Below are 22,622 nucleotides of genomic sequence, written 5' to 3'. Positions count from 1 at the left end.
ATGTCTTGAGGAATAGCATCGCATAACCCACTGTTTAGTGATTTAAGAAAGTGATTGCCATAGCAGAGAGACATCATTTCATCAATAATCATGCATATGTTGGCATACTTTGGGACTAACCCACCAAATTAAAGCACTTTGTGGCTAACAATACAGTAACTGACCTCATATTTCGGTTGATCAACACAGATAAAGCCTCTTTGTCCCTTGGTTATATAATATTGTAGGTATTCTCGTGATCACGTTGATTGCAGGAAAAGTACTTCTATACTATCCCCCCTTAGTATGTAAACAAATGGTGCGCTATAAAAATGTTTGGGGGTGTCCTGAAATAGCATGACAACACTTGAGTTAACAGGCTTAACACAAAGCCTGTCCTTTACTGTACAATACTGTCCTTTACTGTACTTGCCTTTGAATTGACTGCACTACATTCTGCTGTTAGAATGTAAGGTGTACTGTAGTGTAGCAAAGCAAATAAGACCATTATTAAAAGTCCAATTGGATTTGGGTTCATATGGCTGTATGACTTAACACTGAGTATTTCTTTATAGGGCCTTATTAAATTCCAGCCAATTGGGGGTAGTTGTCCAAAATTGGATTGAGAAATTGTCTTGACTATCTGAACAGAAATAATATTATAGTACATCCAAACATATACAATTGTGTTCCTATAAATATGCATTCCTTTGTACATCCAACTGCACACAAATTTAAAACAAATAAAGGCATCAACATTTTTCTTTGATTTGATTCGAGTACAGCTCAGACCATCTATTGTGTTGTAATGACAACAAGCCATCCAACATTCAGCCTACATAGGATGCAGCAAAGTAGGATATCGGTTTTCTGTATCAGTATGATAGTCATGGTAGGATATGTTGTGGGGGCTGACTGTACAAGGGAGAATACTTTGTAAACAGTAAATATAAAATATAAGTAACTGAGAAATAAATATACTGACAATAGTTTTGAATACTTCATGTTTTTACATGAACAATATATAAAAAGCTTCAGATTTGCAGGCCTCATGTATATGTGTGGGAGATGAACAGAAAGGTTATCATCACCATTGTCAAGATTTGTGGACTTGGCAAGTTCAGGTTCTAGATGATCAAGTCGGCATAGACCAACGTGCAAAACGTACTATATCGTTGTATTGAAGAGTGCCGCTGATACCGACCATACCTGTCAATCCCCAGCTGCTATCCACCAGCTGCCTACTTCCAAAGCTGTTTGCTGTCTGATTTGGTTCCGAGGACACAAGTTCAGTGTATCAACAACACTCAATAACAGTTTATGTGATGTGTTAATCAATTAAATTCCCAACAATTTCACAACAGCTAGTTCTGGAGTAGGCCTAGGCCATTCAACTAGCCTGCTTGCTTACAACGAGACTCGGGCTGCGCAATCGGCACCCGCTTCCTTATTTGGGTTTTGGGTTGCCAGGTTTTAGCCTATGACAAAACGGTTGAAATTGAAACTAAGTGATTGTGTATGTGTAGGGTGTATTTCATACACAATCTGGCAACCTGGGAGATGTCAGACTAATAGAAAAAACGAATGGATCAATGATTTTAAAATGAAGTTTGATGGCCATGCAAATTACGGAAGTTTTCCGGGAGAAATAACAAAACGGGAGGGTACCGGGAGATGACCTTGAAATACGGGAGAACCCAGGAAAAACGGGAGTGTTGACAGGTATGATACCGACAGGCACTCAGATAAAAAAAATGGCATTATGTTCAGGCTATCCATTCCACATAGACACATATGCAAACCACCCCATGTGTAAATACATTATACACAAATACACAAATGGATTGTTCATCAATACTGTCAATTCAGCACACACTGAATAGCACACACTGAATATATATATATGTGTGTGTGTGTGTGTGTGTGAGTGTGTGTGTGTGTGTGTGTGTGTGTGTGTGTGTGTGTGTGTGTGTGTCTGTGTGTGTGTGTGTGAGTTGTCCAGGACATGCTTAGTACAACACACCAAGTGTGATGGGTTTGCTAAGGGTTAATAGTCTTTCTCTTGCCTGCCCCCCTCCCCTCGTCCATTTTTTTTCTTTTTCATTCATGAAAAATTCTCTCTCATTCTCACTCTCTCATTCTCTCTCTCTCTCTCTCTGTCTCTCTCTCTCTCTCTCTCTCTCTCCTCTCGCCTCACAAAATTAACTCCAGCAGTTGTTCGTCCTCCAGCAGGTCCAGAGAGAGGCAGTTCATGGAGCGACGCCCGTAGAAAGAAGGCTTGGCCGGGCACTGGATGACCGGGTGCTGATGGCTCTTGAGGGAGATGTGGCTCTCGGGGAGTCCAAACGTGTAACTGTGGGAGGTGTTGGCCTGAGGGACGTTGCCCAGGGGCGTCGACGGGGAGAAGAGGTGGATGTCGTCCAGACTCTGGCTGTGGCGCTCCACACACGTTCGAGTCTTCCAGCTCATGACCTGCCGATCGAAGCAGAAAGGAAAAACATCATAGGGGCACAAAGGTAGAAGATTAAAGGGCCAATCAGTGCATGTGGCTGGGCATTAGTACCAGAGAAAGGTGTAGAAGCGCAAGGCAGAGAGAAAAGTCAGAAACAAAGAGAGGAAATTGTGATGTATGGAAAAAGGGAACGATAGAGGTGAAAAATGACCGCATGGACTTACCGGTCCAAGTGTATCAGTGCTGCCAAGCTTCAGCTGACCGTCTGCCGCGTCAACAAGACTCGTTTTGATACCTGAAATGAACCCATGCAACATGTTTAAACATGCAGACCTGAAGAGTGCATCAGTGCATACTGTGGTATAACCAGAGACTTTCTAATTAGGAGACACAGCACTCAAAAAATCCTCCATAGAAATGCATGGGGCTAGTTTGTAACGCCAATATGGCCGTTGTCTACACATATCCCACCCTTCCTCGGCAAAACGTCGACATGTGAATACATTGAGCCAATCATGTGGTGTGATGTGAATACACTGAGCCAATCATATGGTGTGTTGTAAAGACATCATGCCAATCATGTGTTGTGAACTTGCCACTGGAGCAAGATTGGTGTCGTGAAGCCTTGCGCACGCGCATTTCTGCCGAATAGGATGCCCGATGAGTGCCAAAAAAGCATTGCAATATGGCCGCTGAATGGAGGGACTTGCCTAAAAGGACTTTGGTATAACCAACAGTGTATGTGCTAATACATCACCAAGATATTAAGATACACTGCATACATTCCTACAAGTGTTTTACTTATATAATATTAGTCAGAACTGTTTTCATTGTGCATTATATTCTGTCGAATGCATGATGCAAAGGCATGGTTTGTAGAAGCAAGTATGGTAACGGCTTCTTTAGAAGTGGAATCTAGTTATTTGAATGTAATGATATTCTGGTAACGGCTTCTTTAGAAGTGGAATCTGGTTATTTGAATGTAATGACATTCTGGTAACGGCTTCTTTAGAAGTGGAATCTGGTTATTCGTGTGTAATAATATTCTGGTAACGGCTTGTTTAAAAGTGAATTCTAGCAATTTGTGTGTAATGATATTCTGACAACGGCTTGTTTAAAAGTGGAATCTAGTTATTTGTGTGAAATGATATTGTGGTAACGGCTTCTTCAGAAGTGAAATGTAATAATTATTTGTGTGTATTGATATTGTGGTAACGGCTTCTTTAGAAGTGGAATCTGGTTATTCGTGTGTATTGATATTCTGTGGCCTCTGACCTCTAGAATACATCTCGGAGATGAAAGATGGACAGTCCACAGACACACCCTCCAGCAGCTCAGCCAATCGGAGCATCTCCTGCGGGTCGTCCACGGAGACTTCGCCAGGACTGTCCACGGAGACCTCCCCAGGACTACTCACTCGAACTTGCATCTCTGACAAAGAGATAAGCATGTATCCGACTTAATAATGACCCCCACAGTCACATTTCTGAGACATGCCAAGAATAGCGGTCTTTGGTGTCGAAACAATACTTAGCGCACCTGAGAGTATGCAGCCAGGCACCAAGTAATCTTAAGGTATATGACTTTGAGGAAAGATAAGATGTGTTTCATTCTTGAAACCTTGTAGAGATAAGCCAAGGAATTCCAATCATCCCTCTCTTTGCAATGTCACTCCACAGGTACTCAATCTTAGCAGGCATGCAAACAAGCCCAGAACGGTTACATTTGGTCAGTTTCAATGGCCCTTATGCAATAAATAGACTGACAGAGTAGTTTTTTTGTAGAGGCAGGGACAACAGGATCCATGGTTGAAACAGCCGTGTGCCTGCATATTCATAAGCTGAATATTTGCTCATCGCAAACAACACAGTCACAATAATCCATTGGTTTACTGTTGAAATATGTTGCAAGGCCACACAGGGGTTTCTTAAGGGCATTTGTGGAGAGGGGCATCTGTAGTCTAGGTATTTGCATAGTCAAGCCCTTTAAAGCCCTTGAGTGAATGTTTGAACAGATCCTGGTAAGAAAGCAGGAATGATATAAGAAAATATGACACCTTGAAGTAAACTTAAGGTGAGGCAGGCTTGTTTGCTCAACAATTTTGCATGGCTTCTCTCCAAACAAACCACAATTTGAAAAAAAGAAAGTCAACAGGATTCCAACAAATCCATCTGTATACATGTGTATCAAATAGGCAGATGTTAAAAGAAGCAATATGTAGTAAAATATAGTATTTATTTCACCAAAATCCCTGTTAATATTGTTTATAAGCATAGCCCACCTAAACAACAACATAGAATGGCCAGGAATATAGGAAAACACCTCTTTTCAGTAGATAGTAGCAAGATAGACAATGGATGGTCTATACACGTTTACATTTTAGTCAGTAAATGTGTGTGTGTGTGTGTGTGTGTGTGTGTGTGTGTGTGTGTGTGTGTGTGTGTATGTGTGTGTGTGTATGTGTGTGTGTATCCAAGACATGTTTTGCTGCTGTTTTGTTATTGTCAACAGGGTCATATGACTGAAACTTGTCTGAGCAATTAACATTACTGCACATATTTGTGTCCTTGCTTAATGTAATATTTACTCTGAATTGTAGAGACAAATAAAGAAGTAAATTGTGTGTGTGTGCGTGTATGTATCTTACGGCCCTAAGGGGTATTTCACAAAGGCAGAATTAAGACATCCAAGATAAGTGATAAAGCGAGGTTTGACATAGCGTTGTCTGGTCATCCTAGCTCAACTCATTTCACTAATGCCAATCCAGGATGAGTAGGAGCGACTATGTCAAGCCATGTGTAAGTAATTCAGGATGTGTGCGCTGTTCGTTTCTGCTCCAAAGTGCCCACGGTTGGAATAAAAAAAGACGCTGAAAAAATAAGCGTCATTCACACAAAGTGAACAACGGCTTTTGACATAGACTAACAATTAAGTAAAGTTGTCCTTTTTGGAATGGGGAATCATGGCTATTTCTGTAAAACAGCAGGAGTAGGCGTGGTAGATCAACTGAATGCAAATTTACGTATGCACCCACGTGTGAGTGCTTCCTTGTCTCGGAACGCAACGTCAATAAGAAAGCGCTTGCCACTGCAAATATGCACATAGTATGATATACCAATATTAATATTGTAGTTAAAAATACCTTCGAAAACTTGCCCCTCCACTCCCAATCAACTACAGTAGGCCCTAGGCTATTCATCAAACGTCTATCAATAAAATAAGCAAACAAAGAGTACCTATAACCTATGTTAATAATTATAAGGCTATCCCAATTAAAATAATAACCATATGGTAGTAGGCAGACAATCTGTTTTGTTTTGCGAGCAAATACATTTAGCAAATAGTTAGAATTAACTTAGCTTGGCTGTTAGCCTGGTCAGGACCAGGCTAGGTCCAGAGAATAAATCCCCATGGTAACTTATGTGCCATCTCTTTTGTGAAACCAAGTCAAGGCTAAATTCATCCAGGATAACCTAAAAATCCCAGCTTAATCCCTTATCTAGGTTTTGTGAAATACCCCTCTAGTTTGTTTTGGCCGTCTGTCTCTGTGTTTTGCCTTTGCCCTTGTTTAGGTCCCACCTGCTGCTGATTGCCGGAGAGGGAGTTCCTAATTGGGGTTGATTGGACAGCCCTTAAAAGACCCAAGATGGCATTAGTTCGGTGCCTTTGAGCCCGCCAGCATCCACGGTTGTGTGAGAGTCGTGGATGGCTATGTGTATTGTGTGTATGGTTTATGTTGTGTATTGTCCTGAGCTGTTGTCATGCTGTGTGATCTTGACCTGCTCATTTTTAAGCTTACTACAGTGTGTGCCGAGTGTGGTAATTACTCCCAGTGGGGAGAGTGGCTACGATGTACCAAAATACTGGCCTAGTGTGGCCAGTGTGTGCCGAGTTCGGCAAAACTACTCCCAGTGGGGAGGTTGTGTGTTTATATGTTTATGTGTTTGTTTGTTACTATTTGGCGTAGGCCTAGCCGTCTTCATACCTTTGGTGTGATTGTCTGTTTGAACTTTATCAATAAACCGGTCATCTCAATCATTTACTTCCTTGTTTGTTTTTACTGTTCTCCTTTATTTACGTTAACTAGTTACGCAGCCACATGCCCCTAGGCATTTTAACATCCAGGCGTAACATTGTTGATTTATTTCTATTTTTTGTTCCTGTCACCATGGTCCACTCACCATCCTCCTGCCACTCGTCCTCGTCGGCGCGCGCCTTGCTGCCCGTGTCCACGCCCGAGGTGTGTGAGCTGCCCAGGCTCGCCGCCGAGCTGAAGGACTTCTCTTCCGTCTGCCGCAGCCCTTCCTCGTCCACCGAAGTCATCTCCACGGAGACGCTTCGTTGCCGTGTGTCCGCCTCGATGCCCGAGCTGCTGGTCGATCGGCGTGACAGGCGTGGGCTTCCGTCACTGCCCTGAGGGTCGAGGTCAAGGTCGTCGCTGATGTAGGACTCCCGGTAGCGCTTTTTCTCTGCATAACAGAAGAGGGTTGATGAGCAAAAGCTGCCGCACCCGTGTCCATTCAAAAGCACAGCCATTATCATTTCTATCATCATCAACCCTTAAAGGAGTATCGTCACGACGAGAATGTTGGAAAATGAACGTTCTAAAGAATATCTGGGTTCATTGAATTCAACATAGAATTTTAGAACCTTCAATTGTTGCGGAACGGAATCTTATGTTAGAATGTTCAAAAACCTACACCTTTAAGGGTTAACATCATCATCCACCTCCACCTAGTGAGAGTAGCACGAAGGCCAAGGTCCATATGAAATCATTAGGATTGAAAAGTAGCTTTTGATGAACATAAACAGGGCGCCAGGGTTGAGCTGGGGGATGCTGATAATGCTGATGATACTGCTGGTCCCAAATGTGCTGTGAGGGACTCATCTTTATATTTGGCCTTGGCAGTGCATATAAATGGGCTAAAATTGTAAAAACGCTGCCCATAGATTGAGAACACAGACATACATTACACACACACCCACACACACACACACACACACACACACTCACACACAGACGTACCTTTATTCTCCTCCAGCTGCCGCAGGTGTGTGAGAGCTGGCTGCAGGCTGAGATAGAGCTGGTGGCTGCTGCTCAGATGGAGCAGTAGGTGCCGCGAGCGGAACGCTGAGCCCGTATAGTACACCAGCTTCCGTGCCGACGGCAGACCGTCTGGCTGGATCTCAAACTTCTTTCCCTAAACGACACAACCAAAATGTATCCATTTGTAAAGAAAGAAAAAAATAACACCACAACATCACTCATATTCATTTAGATCCATTACTACATCCATAAACCACCAGCTACCGACTTCCTAATGAACATCATACAAATATATCAACAGTAGACACTTCTGTCACAATACATAGTGCCAACAAACATGATTTGACCCAACATCAGGAGACTAAAGAGCCAATTATTCTTAGAAACTGAGCCACTCAACTGTGCTCTTCTATTTCATTGGTCACCAGTCCCCAGATCTGCTCCCTACTGTGCACCACTGTGGATGCTACTCACAGTGTTATGGACTGTGGAGTGTTCAGACTACATACAAACTACATACAGCCTGAGTTTGTGAGGTTGGGCGAGAGACACTCATTCTCTATACGAGACTCATTCTCTACATGCAGCACATAATCTGCATATTAGAGAGGGGTATTTTAGAGTGGAAAAGAACATCAAGTCAGTGAGTCAGTGAGTGAGTGAGTGAGTGAGAGAGAGAGAGTGAGTCAGTGAGTGACTGAGTTAGCGTGTGAGTGAGAGAGAGAGAGAGTGAGTGAGTAACTGAGTTAGTGTGTGAGTGAGAGAGCACATGAATGGCACTAATGTAGAAAGGTGGCAGTACCAGAAAGGTGAGTCTCCCGACATTGGACCAGGGGAAGTCGTAAAGCAGCTGACGCATGTTGTTGACCTCCTGGAGGGGTAAAAAAAACAGCCATTACAACAGCACTTCAGCACAGCCTTGACCTTGGCCCCAGGGCTCCCACACAAAAGCAGGCGAAAACACAAGAAGATAAATGTGCCTAAGGATGGTGGAAGGAACACAAACAAACCGCATGTGAAATATTTATTTACTTTCACACAATGTAGGAATTCAGCTTTTCAACTATTTCCAACGTACAGTACTGGATAAGCAGTTAGCGCCAAGGGGGGGGGGGTTCCGAGAACCCAGTATTCCGAGAACTGTCAAAAGAGTCCGGAACAACAAAACTACATTCCAAAGCGCATTCCGGGAACGCATTGCTATTGAGAGAGACTAAATTCTGCCTATTATAAGTCTGTGTATCATCCAAATTAGCTTGAAGCCATTGTTTTAAGCTAAAAGAACTGCTTAGCGTGGCTTTAAAGTTTTCTTCATTGAGTGATTTGGCCTTTGGTCCAAATGTCCAGCAGGGAGGCGAGTTGCTAATCTCTCTTCCCCTGACCTATGGGAGTTTTAATCTACTCAGATGGCCTTTTGATGGACAGGTCACAGCAGAGGGGAGGAAAGGTATGCGTCTCAAATCCCCGTTTTAGTGCTGTGTGCGGACGGGCCGATAACCCACGCATTCCTTGGAGGCATCTGTGCCTGAGAACGCTGCGATTGGGCTAAGCTTTTATGTGCTGAGGAACTGCAGAGCTCCTTACAACTTGGATGGACACACACACACACACACGCACACACACACACACACATACATACACATATAGGCAGACACACATGCTTGACAGATAGGCAGAGAGACACACACACACACACACACACACACACACACACACACACACACACGCACACACACACACACACACATGACACATATAGGCAGACATACACACTGACAGATAGGCAGAGAGACACACACACACACACACACACACACACACACCTGATAAACCTGCATTCCTCGCAGAGTCAGGCCCAGCAGTGCGGAACCCCTCTCCTCTCTCTTGTCCTGGAAGAGTGACAGAAGAGACTCTGGTGAGATACACACACACTTACACACTTGACCTGTCCCTCTCCAGCACACACCCAAGTCCCCCTCTAGCTAGGATGCAATTCATGAAAATTGGGCACTTCTGGATAAGTTTTTGGCAGGGTGTTAGGTATAGGCCTAAGGTTTTCAAAAATCCATGGATACAAGTTGGGGCGGCCCCCCTAGTGGCAGTTATCCATAAAATCCAAAATGGCCCCCGCCGAAAAGAGAAAAGGTTATATCTCAGCTTCCTTTAGTCTTAAATTGTTGTATAATGTATTTTCTCTACTTTGTTTGATACAAGGAATCCAATTTTTTCCGATATGTTCTTCCTATTTTAAGTCCATTTCCATGTAGTATTATAGTCATATTTAGCTCATAAACTGTCAATATCTCTAAAAAAGTCACATTGAAATACTCAGGTCCCTAGACCCATATTTTTACCTCCAAGGCATGCTTTTCTTTGTTGATTGGACAGGTCACTATAGTGTCAAAAATCACATGTTGTGACCAAAAGGACCATTGTTGAGGCCTTAAATAAACTTCAGAACTATGCCACAGTGAACAGTTATATTAGGCTTTTCACCATGTTAAGGATCAATATTATATTTTAGTCAAATAACACAAAAAAGCAATTCATACTTAAACATCATGTATTATTCAAATATTTTTGGCTTCACTCTTCATCATTACAGCCTCCCTCACATTTGCACAATGTGGTACAGTCCAGCTCAGTGGCACTTACAGTTGCCCATACAGGCAACCACACAGCCACAGTTGAGGAGGAGTGAGCATCCCTTGCTGGCATCTTCCAGATCGGTCCAATATGGCACCCAGACTCTGTCATTCCATTCCCAACCCCACTCACTGGGGTCTGGAATCTCTGGAGTTTTGGAGAGGACTCCGTTAGACCCGTCAACCTGACTCCGCCAGATGGATTGCTTCGCATTTGATCCGCATATCCATCTGGGAACTTTCCGTTGGAGAATGTTTGGGAAAGGGGCGAAAATACTGGTTAGCTGATTGGATAAACCATCTGTCTATCACCACCTATGTTGGTTGGTCCAAATCAACTAATCAGATAAACAAAGCGTTCTTCTAATGCCATCTTTTAACATACAAGTTAGATAACTAGCTAACGTTAATGTTTTTAAACGTACTATTTGTATGTGACATGAACCTCATCAACGACAATCCCCCACCAAGTTTTCATGGTAGGCTACACGTCTGAAGAAAGCATATTCCTTCTCGTTAAGTAACTAAGATTCAGTGCTACCAAACACTAACTTGAATTGGCCGTGGAGGATGTCTGTGTCCTTCCTTCCTCCCAGCTACATTGCAGAGACTCCTAGCTTCCCCAGGAATACTAAAATATATTCGGATCTCATCCGTGGAAGTCGCCATGTTGTTTAGATTGAACAGTAGCTTCTCGTTGCGTCACACCTAAACCCGCCTCAAAACCAACGCTGATTGGACGTTCGCTTGGCGAACTGCTCCAAATTTTCTTTATCGGAGAGATGCCAGACTGATCTGCGAGTGAAAATCTGAAACTCGCGAGATCAGGATGGTCTCACGAGGCTAGAGAGGGACTGCTTCCAGACAAAAGCTGCAGCGTGCAGGGCATGCTTTCCATGCTGGAATAAGGCATAATGGGTCGGGGGGATTGAATCCAGGGATTTGAGGCCATGAGTGAAAAGAAGCTTCCGGGATTCCTTGTATCAAACAAAGTAGAGAAAATACATTATACAACAATTTAAGACTAAAGGAAGCTGAGATAACCTTTTCTCTTTTCCGCGGGGGCCATTTTGGATTTTATGGATAACTGCCACTAGGGGGGCCACCCCAACTTGTATCCATGGATTTTTGAAAACCTTAGGCCTATACCTAACACCCTGCCAAAAATCAAAAACTTATCCAGAAGTGCCCAATCTTCATGATTTTTCACATATTCCTTCCCAGCTACTCCCCTCCTCAGATCCTACGCTGGCTCCACACAAGCCAAAAGGGCCGAGACGACCACAGCTGTCCATTAAGACTGATGGCAGGCAGGATTGGGGCTTACGCAACAGGCATGCCAGCCTTCAGAGTTACACTCAGCTGCTGAGATTAATAGAGTGTATAATAGACCTGACTGCAGTTACGATAAAGTCTTACATAACTCAACTAGGGTTATTCTCTTTGAGGGTGGGAGAGAGAGTGAGAGAAAGAGAGAGAAAGAGAGAGGAATTTATTACCCATTAGAATGTGAACTGCTTTTCATGATATTGATCTCCACTTAGTTGTGCGGAAAACGGTGAGAACAATTGTATGCCCCCGCCACCTGTAGTCGACTTATTACTGCCTACTGACTCCTTTTAATTTGGAGACCACTGTACTGTAAGTGCATTGTTTCATTTCCTTTCTTGGATACATACTTGTGCTTGTTAGATATCTGTATTGTTTCAGTGCCAGTAGATGGGTGTTGGCACTAACCTTCTGGAGCCTGTAGAAAGTCACGGGTACGTCCTCCAGTCGACAAGACTCTCGGATGAAGAGGAGAACGGCGTCACGTGCGGGCATCCCCCAAAGCTCCCGGTGCATGTTGGGACCGTGCCGCAACAGGTAGTCAACACCCCGCTTTGCCACTATCTACAAACACAAGGCCAGAAAATAACAGCACAAGTCAGATTACAGAGGAGAGGACGCAAGCATTTTGGGCTGGTGTGGTTAAACCATACAGCCATGCTGTCCATTTTGCTGTCAGGAAACACTAGATGGAATCGCTGTATAAAGAGTAATTAAGGGAGTTTAATTAAAAGTCATTCTTCCATTATCCTCTTTTTGTAAATTAGATTATCTGTGAGCCTGACTTGAGGGTAATGGGCTGGTAACACAAGAGCAGGAAATATCATTGTCATTAATATTATTAATATTATTAAGAACATACAGATGAGGATGACAGGTTAATAATGATAAGAGCACGTAAACAAAGTGCTTTGTCAGGGTACATGGCACAGTATAATAGTACTACACCAGTACCCAAAGCAAAAACCCTGAATACATGTACTTGGATTCAAGCACTTTGTGTGTCCCTGTGAGATCACAGACAGTTGTTGAAAAGCTTTACATTTACATTTATGCATTTAGCAGACGCTTTTTATCCAAAGAGCGTTAGTGCCTTGCTCAAGGGCACAATGGTGGAAGCCAGTAATTGAACCCACAACTTTGTCTGTCTACTGCATGCATAGCCCAGCTAGTTAACCGCTACGCTACCACCGGCCGTTTAGGTGCTACATCTGTTTACATGCAATCCCATCAACTCTAATCCTGCCAGGGCGGCCAGTCATCGAAACAACAACTAAAGGGACACCGCTACGTCTGGTGTGTGTTCATCAGCCAGTGCCAAATACTGACCCATGGAGGGAAGTAATCCTTGGACTGAAAGTAGGCCTTTGACGTGCCCGCGTCCGTCAGGTGGTGCGTGGGGTGGTCGGGTAGGTCAGCCTGCAGAGCATAGCCAGCCAGCTGGAAGTAGACCTCCTCCTGCTGACGGCACTCTGACCTCAGCACGCGCTCCCGCAGGTCCGCAAAGTACAGCTGCCGTGCCTTGCGCTCGCTGCCATGGGGACGGACACGTAAACACACACACGGCCCCAGCGAGGTCAGTCAGTGACTTCAGAAAGCACCATTACACACAGGCATTTAGCATCAGCATTTGGTCCCTGTTTGAATCCTTTAGGGATTTGGAATGGTTATCATAGTAATAGGAGCAAAAACTGAAACCAACATATAATATAACCAAAATAAATTCATATGAATGGCATAAGGCATTCATAGAATAATAAAAAAAATACCTGAAAGACATAGTTTACTGTTAAAAAAGATATGTGTTAAAAAGCTATGGACATTAGTGGGATATTACTGGTTCCATTGAAAACTGGTAAAGTGCCCAAACTGAAATGTATCCTCCCTGGACGGGTTGATCTGAATCTATGCTTCACTGCTCGGACTTTAAGGAGCTCACCTGATGAGTCGACCGTTCTCCACATAGAACTGCACTTTGAGGAAGAGCAGCAGAGGGATCCGTTTCTGTGGGCCCTGAACGGAAGCACAGCAGACTAATGAGAGAAAAGTCTGACCAACACTACGTGCTCTACTGAACTACTGGGTACACTCACACAATGCCAGCAGTACAGCCTAGTACATGACTATCTTAGCCAGATAATGGGAAATATTAATTCAATGTATTAGCCTTCTTTTACATAAAAATGTAGTTGTACACACACACACACAAACACACAAACACACAATTACACACTCCCCACCCCCACCCCCACAAACACAAACACAAAGACATATATTCTGTCTGTGTAAGGGAATCGACAAAATCCTACTGGAGTGAACCATTGCAATGCAGGCCTTACCTTCACAGGCTCTTGCTTCCATTCCTTGGGGAAATACTTGGTTAGTTTCTCCTCTAAGTCCAGATATATGTGTTCGTTGTCTGCATTCAAAGGCAAACACAGAGACACAGAGACAGGAAATGAGAATGCTTTCATTAACCAAACAAAAGAATAATGAATTCACGCATGAAATGCGTCAAACAATGAAATGAATTACGGAGAAAAGAAAACTCTTGCTGGGTCATTTGCCAGCACAACAGCCAGCGTGCAGAGCACACACAGCAGACAACAATGCTAACGTGCCAGTTTGCCCACTGCTCTGAGAAAGCAAACAGGCCCAGACAACAAACATGATCCAGCCAAATATCACTTGACAACCCAGAATCTTGTAAACTCGGCTGTATAAAGGGGCGTTTGTGTGTTGGGGAAGAACTTAAAAACATAAGGCTGTGTGACTAAATAGGAATGTCTAGCCAGAGTTTATTTACTTCACATTAACTCATAAATGACTTTTGGACAAATTTGATGGTTTTGGTGGACTTAATGTTATTTTTAGACTCAATACACTGCAGCTTAATCCAGTGAAGCTAAACCATAAAACTCAAATTTGACGTATAACTTGTGTGGCTGTTTTCTTTACAGATTATCCTCCCATGTGCATTTCATTTTAAAGGACGTCATGTGTGACGCCATCACTGATAGGGAGTTAGTTTATGAACCATTTAAATCCCCCCTCAGGCAGGACTCTCCACCCTCCTCACCATTCCATCCCTCCCACATTCAGACCTTTGCTCTCTTTATTCATCCCTTCATCTTTCTCTCTCTTCATCTCCACTTCATCCATCTGTCATCTGTTCCCTCCCTTTTTACCCCCCCACCCCACCCTTTAGCCCCCATTCCACCTGTGCCGTGCTTCACCAGCCCACCTCCCTCTCTCGCTCTCTCACTCCGCTTTTCCAAATATTCCACCACTCATCCTGCGCTCCATCCATCCATAGCATCATCCCCCTTTCTCTGGGCAGCGCACACTCATTCATTTTGGCCAGCTGGAGAGGAATGCAGTCTCCCCAAAACTAGCCCCCACCAGTCTCCCGTTTCAGCCTGCCCCCCCTTCTCTCTTTCTCTCTCATCCATCTCTCTCACTCCTCCATTTATCTCCCTTGCCTTCGCAGCGTCTAAACACAATTTTTCACTCTCGCTCCTAATCATATTATTTCCACGAATGAGTTATCCACCTCTCTCTCTCTCTCTCTCTCTCTCTCTCTCTCTCTCTCTCTTTACACTCACACACACACACACTGTAACAAAACAACTTTACTTCTGCACATCTCCCCCTCTCTCACTGTTGGCATCTCACTCCATCTTTTTTCTCTTCCTTCCCTTCCATCTCTCTCGCTCTCCCTCTCCCCCAGCTGCCCCTACCTTCATCTCTCCCTACAGTTCCTCTCCTTCCCTGCCTCCCTCTCTATCCCTCTCTCTCCCTCCCTCCCTCTCTCTCCCTGGCGTTCCCTCCGTTGCTGGAATGCAGAAGTGCATTCCAGGCTTAATGAAGTTAATATTGGCGGAATCCAGGCCTCGCTGACTACAGGCCCCCACACCACAAAAACAAAAGGCCCCTTGTTAAGGAGGTGAGCCACGCAAGATTATCAAGGCATTTCACGGAGAAGGGAGCGCGAGGAGGCCGCAAGCGCCAAGGATCGCCGAGTGTGAAGCAAGGGGAGGAGATCAAAATAAATAAATAAATAAATAAATAAATAAAATAAATAAAAAATGGAGGGCATATACTCAGCGGTTTAACTAGATTAAGCACCTCACAGTTATGCTAGTGGGAGACGTAATCGTGTTTTTGCACTCTGCACCCATTGTGCGTGTTCTCATTCCCTGGGCGCGGGCCCATTCGTTTGACCGCATTATATAAACAGGGCCAAAGACATCACAGGACCAGAAAGCCCGGGGGTTAGCTGGTGTGCGTCTGTGTGCGGGCTCGCTTGTGAACACAACATCCAACCGGCCTGGACCAGTGCGCTGTGCCCAACAGCTCCACAGCAACATACTGAACACAGAGTAGCGAGGGAAAGAGAGCGTTAAGGAGGAATCCAATTCCCTTGCTGAAGGGAGGGGAGCTGCTGGGTGATTGTGTCTTTACCTTTTCACAGTATCCTTAAGTCAAGGGGACAAGTGCCTGTGGTCAGATCCCAGATGAGGCTTTCATCTGCCACTGACCATAATCACATCATGCTCATTACCATGACTACTCCACTCTACTGCAATGAACAAAGAAGTGTTAAGTTCTCACTTACCCTTGACTACTGTGAGACCGAAGAAGTGCAGCTCTTTGACACAGAGGAGCTTGGATATCTGGTTGAGGACCTCTTGTCCGGTGGATTTCACCTAAATAGCATGAAAGTGGATTTAAAATGTGGTTCACAAGGTCAAAAGTGCTTTCCATGTTTAGACACATGCAGGAGTTCCGCATTACATCAACAGCACTTGACAAACTTAGAGCGCTGTTATCTTATCAGGTATGCCGAATCATGCCGAGTCATTTGAAGGAGTTAACACACACAGGTACTAATTCAGGCATAATAGCTCAGTGATTCATACAAGTGTTTACAACTCTAATCATAAAGCCTTTCATTAGCAAAATGTAAACAGTCAAGATAAGGAGCCACTCCTACACACTTGTGCACCTTTGCAAACTCTTTACCAAGAGCACCTTACAGCTCTATGAGTAATTATGACAGAATGTTTGAAGAATGTTTCAAACACAGTGAGTTCACAGGCTTGCTCAATCTACTCCATGTGACATAATTACCATAATGCAGAGCAGGCCCGGTCATGAGGTTTGGGAAAGCAACCTAACGAAAATGACTGCGCACAGAAATAACCATACGACTAAAAAGACCTACTGGTAATTTCATTTACAGTGGTACGACCTGGTTTCTGGAACTCTCCCTACAGGCTATAGGTTCTCAAATACCTAGATGCTGTCTGGGACTTTCAAGGATGCAACTATTAAATTAATGGCCAGCTATTTTAGTAATCAGTTGAAAATTATGTGACTGCAGCTTAAACTTGAATATTTTAAGCGTTACATACTCCTCTGTAACAGTAAAGAAAATAACTTGTGTGTGGAAAATAAGGCATTTGAGGACATCTTGGGCTTTGGGAAACATAGAAAATCTAAATCTTAGAGCCTGTTCCCGAAACATGGATTAAAACTAGTCCGCTTAAAATAAAATTTACAACTACTCTTAATCCATGTACGGGGAAACCGGTGTGTGCTGAAGTGGACACTCTACCCCCACGGTGATGTCCAGCTGCTCCTTGGTGGGAAGGAGAACACAGACGCTCCTCTCCTGCTTGGCTGAGCCCGCCGCTGACATCCTGTCTGTGGGATTTGGCTCCGCAGACGAGACGATGCCCTTTAATCTGGCCCTTTCCTGTCACGGCTTCAGGTTCAGGCTCTCTCTCTCTTTCTCTTCAGACTCCCTCTCTCTTTCACTCGTTTTCTCTCTCTCTCTCTCTCTCCTTGTCTCCTCTTCCTCACTCCTTCTGGTCCAGTGGCATCACACGCCGCATTCTCTGGTGCTGAGAGGAAACACAGTCATGAAGAGGTGAAATACTATCAGCAAAGAAGAAGGGAGAGAGAGAGTGAGATAACTCTGGAGAGAGATAACAGAGAGAGGTAGAGATATGAAGACATGGAGAGAGTAACAGATATATATGTACAGTCAAACACATAAAGAAAGAGAGATAACAGACATATATGTACAGTATAGTCAAAGACATAAAGAAAGAGAGATAACAGCAATGTTGATAGATAGTGAGTGACGGATATAGAGAGAATGAGTGAGCACTAGATAAACAAGAACATTAACAACTTGTGTTACCTCTAACAATACAAAAATAATGGCACAACCATAACACGCAACCATCACAAATATTGTGTGCAAGTCAAATCCAATGTTTTGAGGAGAAAAGTTGAACTCCAACGGAATTGTGACTCTGGAAGGCATGGGCCGAAAGGCACGGACAATTAGAGCTATTGAGATCCGATTACACCCACTGATGAAGAAATAAAGATCACAAACTAATCCATTAATTCACCAAATACTCCGCTGGTCATGAACTCATGAACTCTCCTTTAGCCCTCGAGTCGCACAGAGGTAGATATGTGACCCATAGCCCACCGGTTAGAGCAGACCGTTCGGCCCTGGTTGGGAGTTTGCTTAATAAATACGGCAGACACCACTCAGCCTAGAAAGAATTTGGCCAGTCTGGTCTGGCCAATGTCTGCTTCATGTGACTAAGCTCATCTGAATGCAAGGGCAGACAAATAACGGGGGATTTGAATTTCAAGCATAACGAAAACCAAATGCACTTTAATTACAACCACTGGGCACCGCGTTTGTGTAGTTGTGAATGCTGCACTTTGCCTTTTTGGGGGATGCTATTGAAGTGCTGTGTGTCATTGTGTATTTGTTGTGTAAGTGTGATCCATAGAATTAGCGTGGTTGGAGATCCGAGTTGTGTTTCATAAGGGGATAAGGAACTGGAGAAATACATGATCGGCACCTGCGGTCCTTCACTCAATACCAAGAGGTCCTGAGAGCCCAATACTACTTAGCCTAGATATTTTTGAATGCCATTTCCACATTTAGTGACACAACATTACTCTAATCTTTACTTTGTTTATGGCACGATTGGTCAAGTCAGTGGGCCTAGCAGAATTCCTTTATTTGTTTGTGACTAACTGGAGTCCATTATTCTGCACTGCAACATGGTTGATCCTTTAGTGTTTCCTCTATGTGGTCTATAATGACCATCCACCTCATGCTATATTGGCCAGACTCATTGTAAGATGAGTATGGCCCTCTGCAGTTCTTGCTGACCAGCTGGTCTAAGTGGACTTCGGGCCCACTTCCTTGGCCACTTAAATGCAAAGAGAGAGAAAAGAAAAAGAATAAAGGAGGAAAAGAGATGTAAAAAAACAATTACAAGGGAAGAGAAGACTAGGAAGAAAGAGAGAATAGGCCTGAGAAAAGGAGAAATGTACAGAGAGAGAGAGAGAAAGAGAGAGAGAGAGAGAGAGAGAGTCTAAGGGCAAAATCAGACTCCAAGAGGAGGGAGGGAGGCGGATCGCAAGTGCTCTCCTGTCTGCAGCTCCAGCGCGGCTCCAGCTGGTACAATCCTGGGCTGCTTAGGGCAGGCTTATCTCTATAAATCAATTAATCAGATCAAGGAAAGCACCGCACCTATCTGATCGCCACCGCGGACGCACGGCTGCTCAGGCCCAATCAGGGGTGGAGAAACAAGGGGCAAGGAGAGGGGCACACACGAAAAAACCTCCAGATTCTTCAGATCTTCACAGATCTTCATCGTGCATCTGTGCCATCATAGCCGAGCTTTTGAGGTGTGTTGTTAAGTGAAGTGCAAAACAACCGTGAATCCCGACCTACAGTCTCAGTTACTCAACACATTACAGTGATGCATCTAGGCTAATTGAGCTATCCTAGTATGCGATTTCTCAGTTCTAAAGTAACATTTGTAGTTGCTGAAATAAGAAATATTAATATAGTAATAATACACATATAATCAATGCACAACATTCTCCTTAGAGTTTTACAGCTTTTCAGGGAACAGGTTTCAGGTTTACATTTTAAGGTAAGTGACTTAAAGCCACACAGCTGGAGTATGTCACAAAACACAATTTTTTAAATCGATTTTTTTTAAATGGCTTTCCTGTCTTTTCCAGTACTCTATGGATGGATCACAGATTTTGAGATTAAACCAGATTTCTATGTCTTTGTGCACCAATGTATAGGTTCAATTAATTCAGGCAAACGTTAAAACATACAACAACGCAACAAATCAGCGCAATATATGAAGTGAACTAATCATCCTTGATCATCTGTCTGATTTTTTTGGTTTGAACGTTACCAAAGATGAATGTGGGTGTGGCATCATATACCCAATACATAAAGAGACAAAGATAATTGAACGCTTGTAAGGACCTTGCAGTTTGACACCTCAGGGTCAAGTGTACTGATGAAGGGAACTATCCTGATCAAAGAAAACCACAACCACACACACACCTACTATAAAGAAATTATGACTCATCAGATTCTTATATAGGGGTCTAATCTATCCACAGGCTATATCCATCACATTACATAAGATCCGATGCCTCAGTACTCAGTGGGTCTACCTCACAGCTCTATTTTGTTTGAACCTTTCAGTTTTATGATGTCAACAGAAGGGACATGTAATGCCTCTGCACTGTATTGCATGAAGAATAAAAACATTGCATTCGGCCTGTGTTAAAACTGATGCAGTTGTTATCCTCTGGCTCATGTAACTGCCTACTGATAGGCCTATGCACAGGTGCAAAAGGATGAAATGAAATATTGATTGCACAATATTGATTCCACAATTATGGCTGTGTAAATTAAGATTATGGCTTCAACTCCAGAAACATCTTCTTTTTAACCTGATCGGTACTCAACAAATGGACATCGACTAACATTACTAACTCATCAAATCATGTGGCATGAGGTGCTTTGGTCTAATGACCCTTAAGGTTCTGCCAACAACAGACAGTAGTGTACTGGCCATCACATGAGAGAAGCCAGCTGTAAGCCTTAACCTCCCCCTCCTCAAGACTGTTATAATCCCACTTCTTAGGCCGACCTTGTGCGTGCATCAAAACCATAAGGCTGTAGCACACGTTCAGCCACACAACAGATCTGTCCAGTTGATGGCTTCAGGGCCACAGAAGCCTTGAAGAGTCACCTTATGACGCGCTCAGAGGACCCAATAAAAGAGAGTTAAAGAGAGTTTAGTCTACCTGTAAAATCTTAGGCCTACTATTTCCAAAAGGGTTTATAGATTGATATTGGAGCGATTGTGGAATTACCAGGGTTATATGGTCGCTTGGGCGTCATATTGATCTTTGTTTTTGACCACCAAAGCAGAAAGTAGAGCTCACTCGACCCCTCCTGCCCCGAGATGTACAAATAAACGATAGCCTACACGTCAGATATCTCAGTAGTGATTATTAATGGTGAGAAAAAGATCCAACTGTTTATGTGATATGTTTATCCACCTTGGTCTGGACGATTAGGAAAATATAGACTTGAGCGTCTCAGACAAGTTGTTAGACCACTTCATGATCCAGGAATCTGATTTGACATCTCAAACCACATGCTGGACCGCTATTGAAAAATCTCTCTTCAGTGATGTGCATGTTAGCATACTTGGATATTTTAATTAGTCTCACCACTTAACAATATTAACCTCACCTCTAATTTCACCAATCAAGAGTAGACTACAAAAACTAATTTAACAGATTGTGCGCAACATTTATCCGTAATCGGCACAAACCCAATTACAGAGCAACGAACACAATATCCCACTTCATTAGCAAGGATAAAGTTATTTTTCTCTCTAATAAATGTATGGAATATAAAATACTGATTGTAAGCGACATATGAATGATTCATCAATCGACAATCAAATAATGTTTGGTTATAGAATCGATGACTACAGTGTGGCAACACCCGATTATATTGCGAACCATTTACTCACCCGTGAGCAGATATCTGGCACATCTTCAGGAATTCAGGATTCAGGAAATAAATATAACGCGAAAAACATACAATCCAAATGACCAGAAACCACACACAATTGTAAAATAACAACGCGCTTGCAGCAACTACTCCGGATCAAGTGCAACACTTGAAAAAAACTTCATCCCCTCTGCATCAGAACGCTGGTGGACTATACCAAGTGTCAGACGTAGGGATGGCACATTTCTTTGAACATTTAAGATACTAATCAAATGCGTTACATACGCGCGGGGATTAGATTACATTAAATGAACGGATATTTTGATCATGAATTTAATAATAGTAGTTAGATTTATCAAATCAATAAACAATGTGTTTAATTCAAACAAGTAATCATGATATTCGCTTCATCAATGGCCCCCCCTTTTTCGAATGTGTAAACAGCAGACTAGACAGACAGATAGATTAATCTGAATTGATTGTCTCAGAAAGGTTGACAATTTAATTGTCTGTTGAGTGCATTGTGAATGGTTGAAATTTATATAGGAAGCATAGATACACATTTTGATTTGCAGTAGGCTATTCTAACAGTTTTAGTCTTAGTCATGTATGGTTCTTGTCTCTTCTTGTCTTGGATGTATGGTTGCACTGAGACTATATGCATTCAGGACTTATTTGGACACGTTGAATGGTTTAAGTAACATCAAACCAACTATGTGACAATCAAGCTCATTCTAAGTGAGATCACAAAATGATTCAACATGTAGGGCAGTTGAAGAGGGGTCACTGGCACTTGGGCTGTTGTTGCCTATTCTAAGTAATGTAAAGAATTGGCGAGGCATAGCACATTCCTTTGGAGTGAGTGTAGAATTTACTTGTTAACAAGAAGCATTGCCACCATGGAATGGTGTTGCTGCCAAAGGCCATCTCTTCTCAACATCAGGTTATTTGTAGAGTATGCAGGATGGAAAGATTTCAGCAAACTTTGGGAAGTCCACCGTTGTCTGCTTTGGCAATAAAAAAACACATAGGCATAACACAGTGCATCTGTAAGCCAATATGTGAATTTTATTGATTAAACCAAATGAACATCCTAGGGATTGGATTGAGAGTTGCAGGAAAGCCAGTGTCACATAAAAATGTCATCCAGTTGCCATTGGTCATATGTACACAGGGATGTAGTGGAGGCTAAACGTGAGTAAACACAGTTTATCCACCTCTGAAATTTCAGAAATAGAGTTTATCCACCTCTCAAAAGAGTTTATTCACCAATTGCAACTT

General features: G+C 43.1%; 1 protein-coding gene across 2 annotated transcripts; it reads right to left on the bottom strand.

The window, feature by feature from the left end:
- Nucleotides 1-1,645: 1,645 nt before the first annotated feature.
- zgc:172136 (uncharacterized protein LOC566376 homolog) lies at nucleotides 1,646-21,489 on the bottom strand. Of its 2 annotated transcripts, XM_048269884.1 has the most exons (14): nucleotides 21,361-21,489; nucleotides 17,073-17,361; nucleotides 16,071-16,161; nucleotides 13,792-13,871; nucleotides 13,392-13,465; nucleotides 12,782-12,983; nucleotides 11,861-12,016; nucleotides 9,302-9,367; nucleotides 8,281-8,349; nucleotides 7,458-7,632; nucleotides 6,613-6,900; nucleotides 3,707-3,862; nucleotides 2,656-2,726; nucleotides 1,646-2,451 (listed from the first exon to the last, which is right to left on the bottom strand). In XM_048269884.1, the coding sequence occupies exons 2-14, from the start codon at nucleotides 17,154-17,156 to the stop codon at nucleotides 2,173-2,175; spliced, it is 1,791 nt and encodes a 596-aa protein (XP_048125841.1). In that variant the 5' UTR covers nucleotides 17,157-17,361; nucleotides 21,361-21,489; the 3' UTR covers nucleotides 1,646-2,172. The 2 variants fall into 2 exon arrangements, with proteins under 2 accessions (XP_048125841.1, XP_048125843.1); XM_048269886.1 differs by lacking the exon at nucleotides 3,707-3,862.
- Between the last annotated feature and the right edge of the window lie 1,133 nt (nucleotides 21,490-22,622).

Source organism: Alosa alosa, chromosome 18 (genome assembly GCF_017589495.1).
Source record: "Alosa alosa isolate M-15738 ecotype Scorff River chromosome 18, AALO_Geno_1.1, whole genome shotgun sequence".
NCBI classification, from domain to species: Eukaryota; Metazoa; Chordata; class Actinopteri; order Clupeiformes; family Clupeidae; genus Alosa; species Alosa alosa.
This window is presented reverse-complemented; position numbering and strand designations above follow the sequence as displayed.

What these genes read in the sequence shown, in the direction of transcription:
- zgc:172136 (XM_048269884.1), bottom strand. Translation starts at nt 17,156, where the DNA reads ATGTCAGCGGCGGGCTCAGCCAAGCAGGAGAGGAGCGTCTGTGTTCTC. An exon ending in AGCTGGACATCACCGTGGGG is followed by an intron (nt 16,162 to 17,072) that starts GTAGAGTGTCCA and finishes CATGCTATTTAG; the next exon opens with GTGAAATCCACCGGACAAGA. An exon ending in GGAAGCAAGAGCCTGTGAAG is followed by an intron (nt 13,466 to 13,791) that starts GTAAGGCCTGCA and finishes GCTTCCGTTCAG; the next exon opens with GGCCCACAGAAACGGATCCC.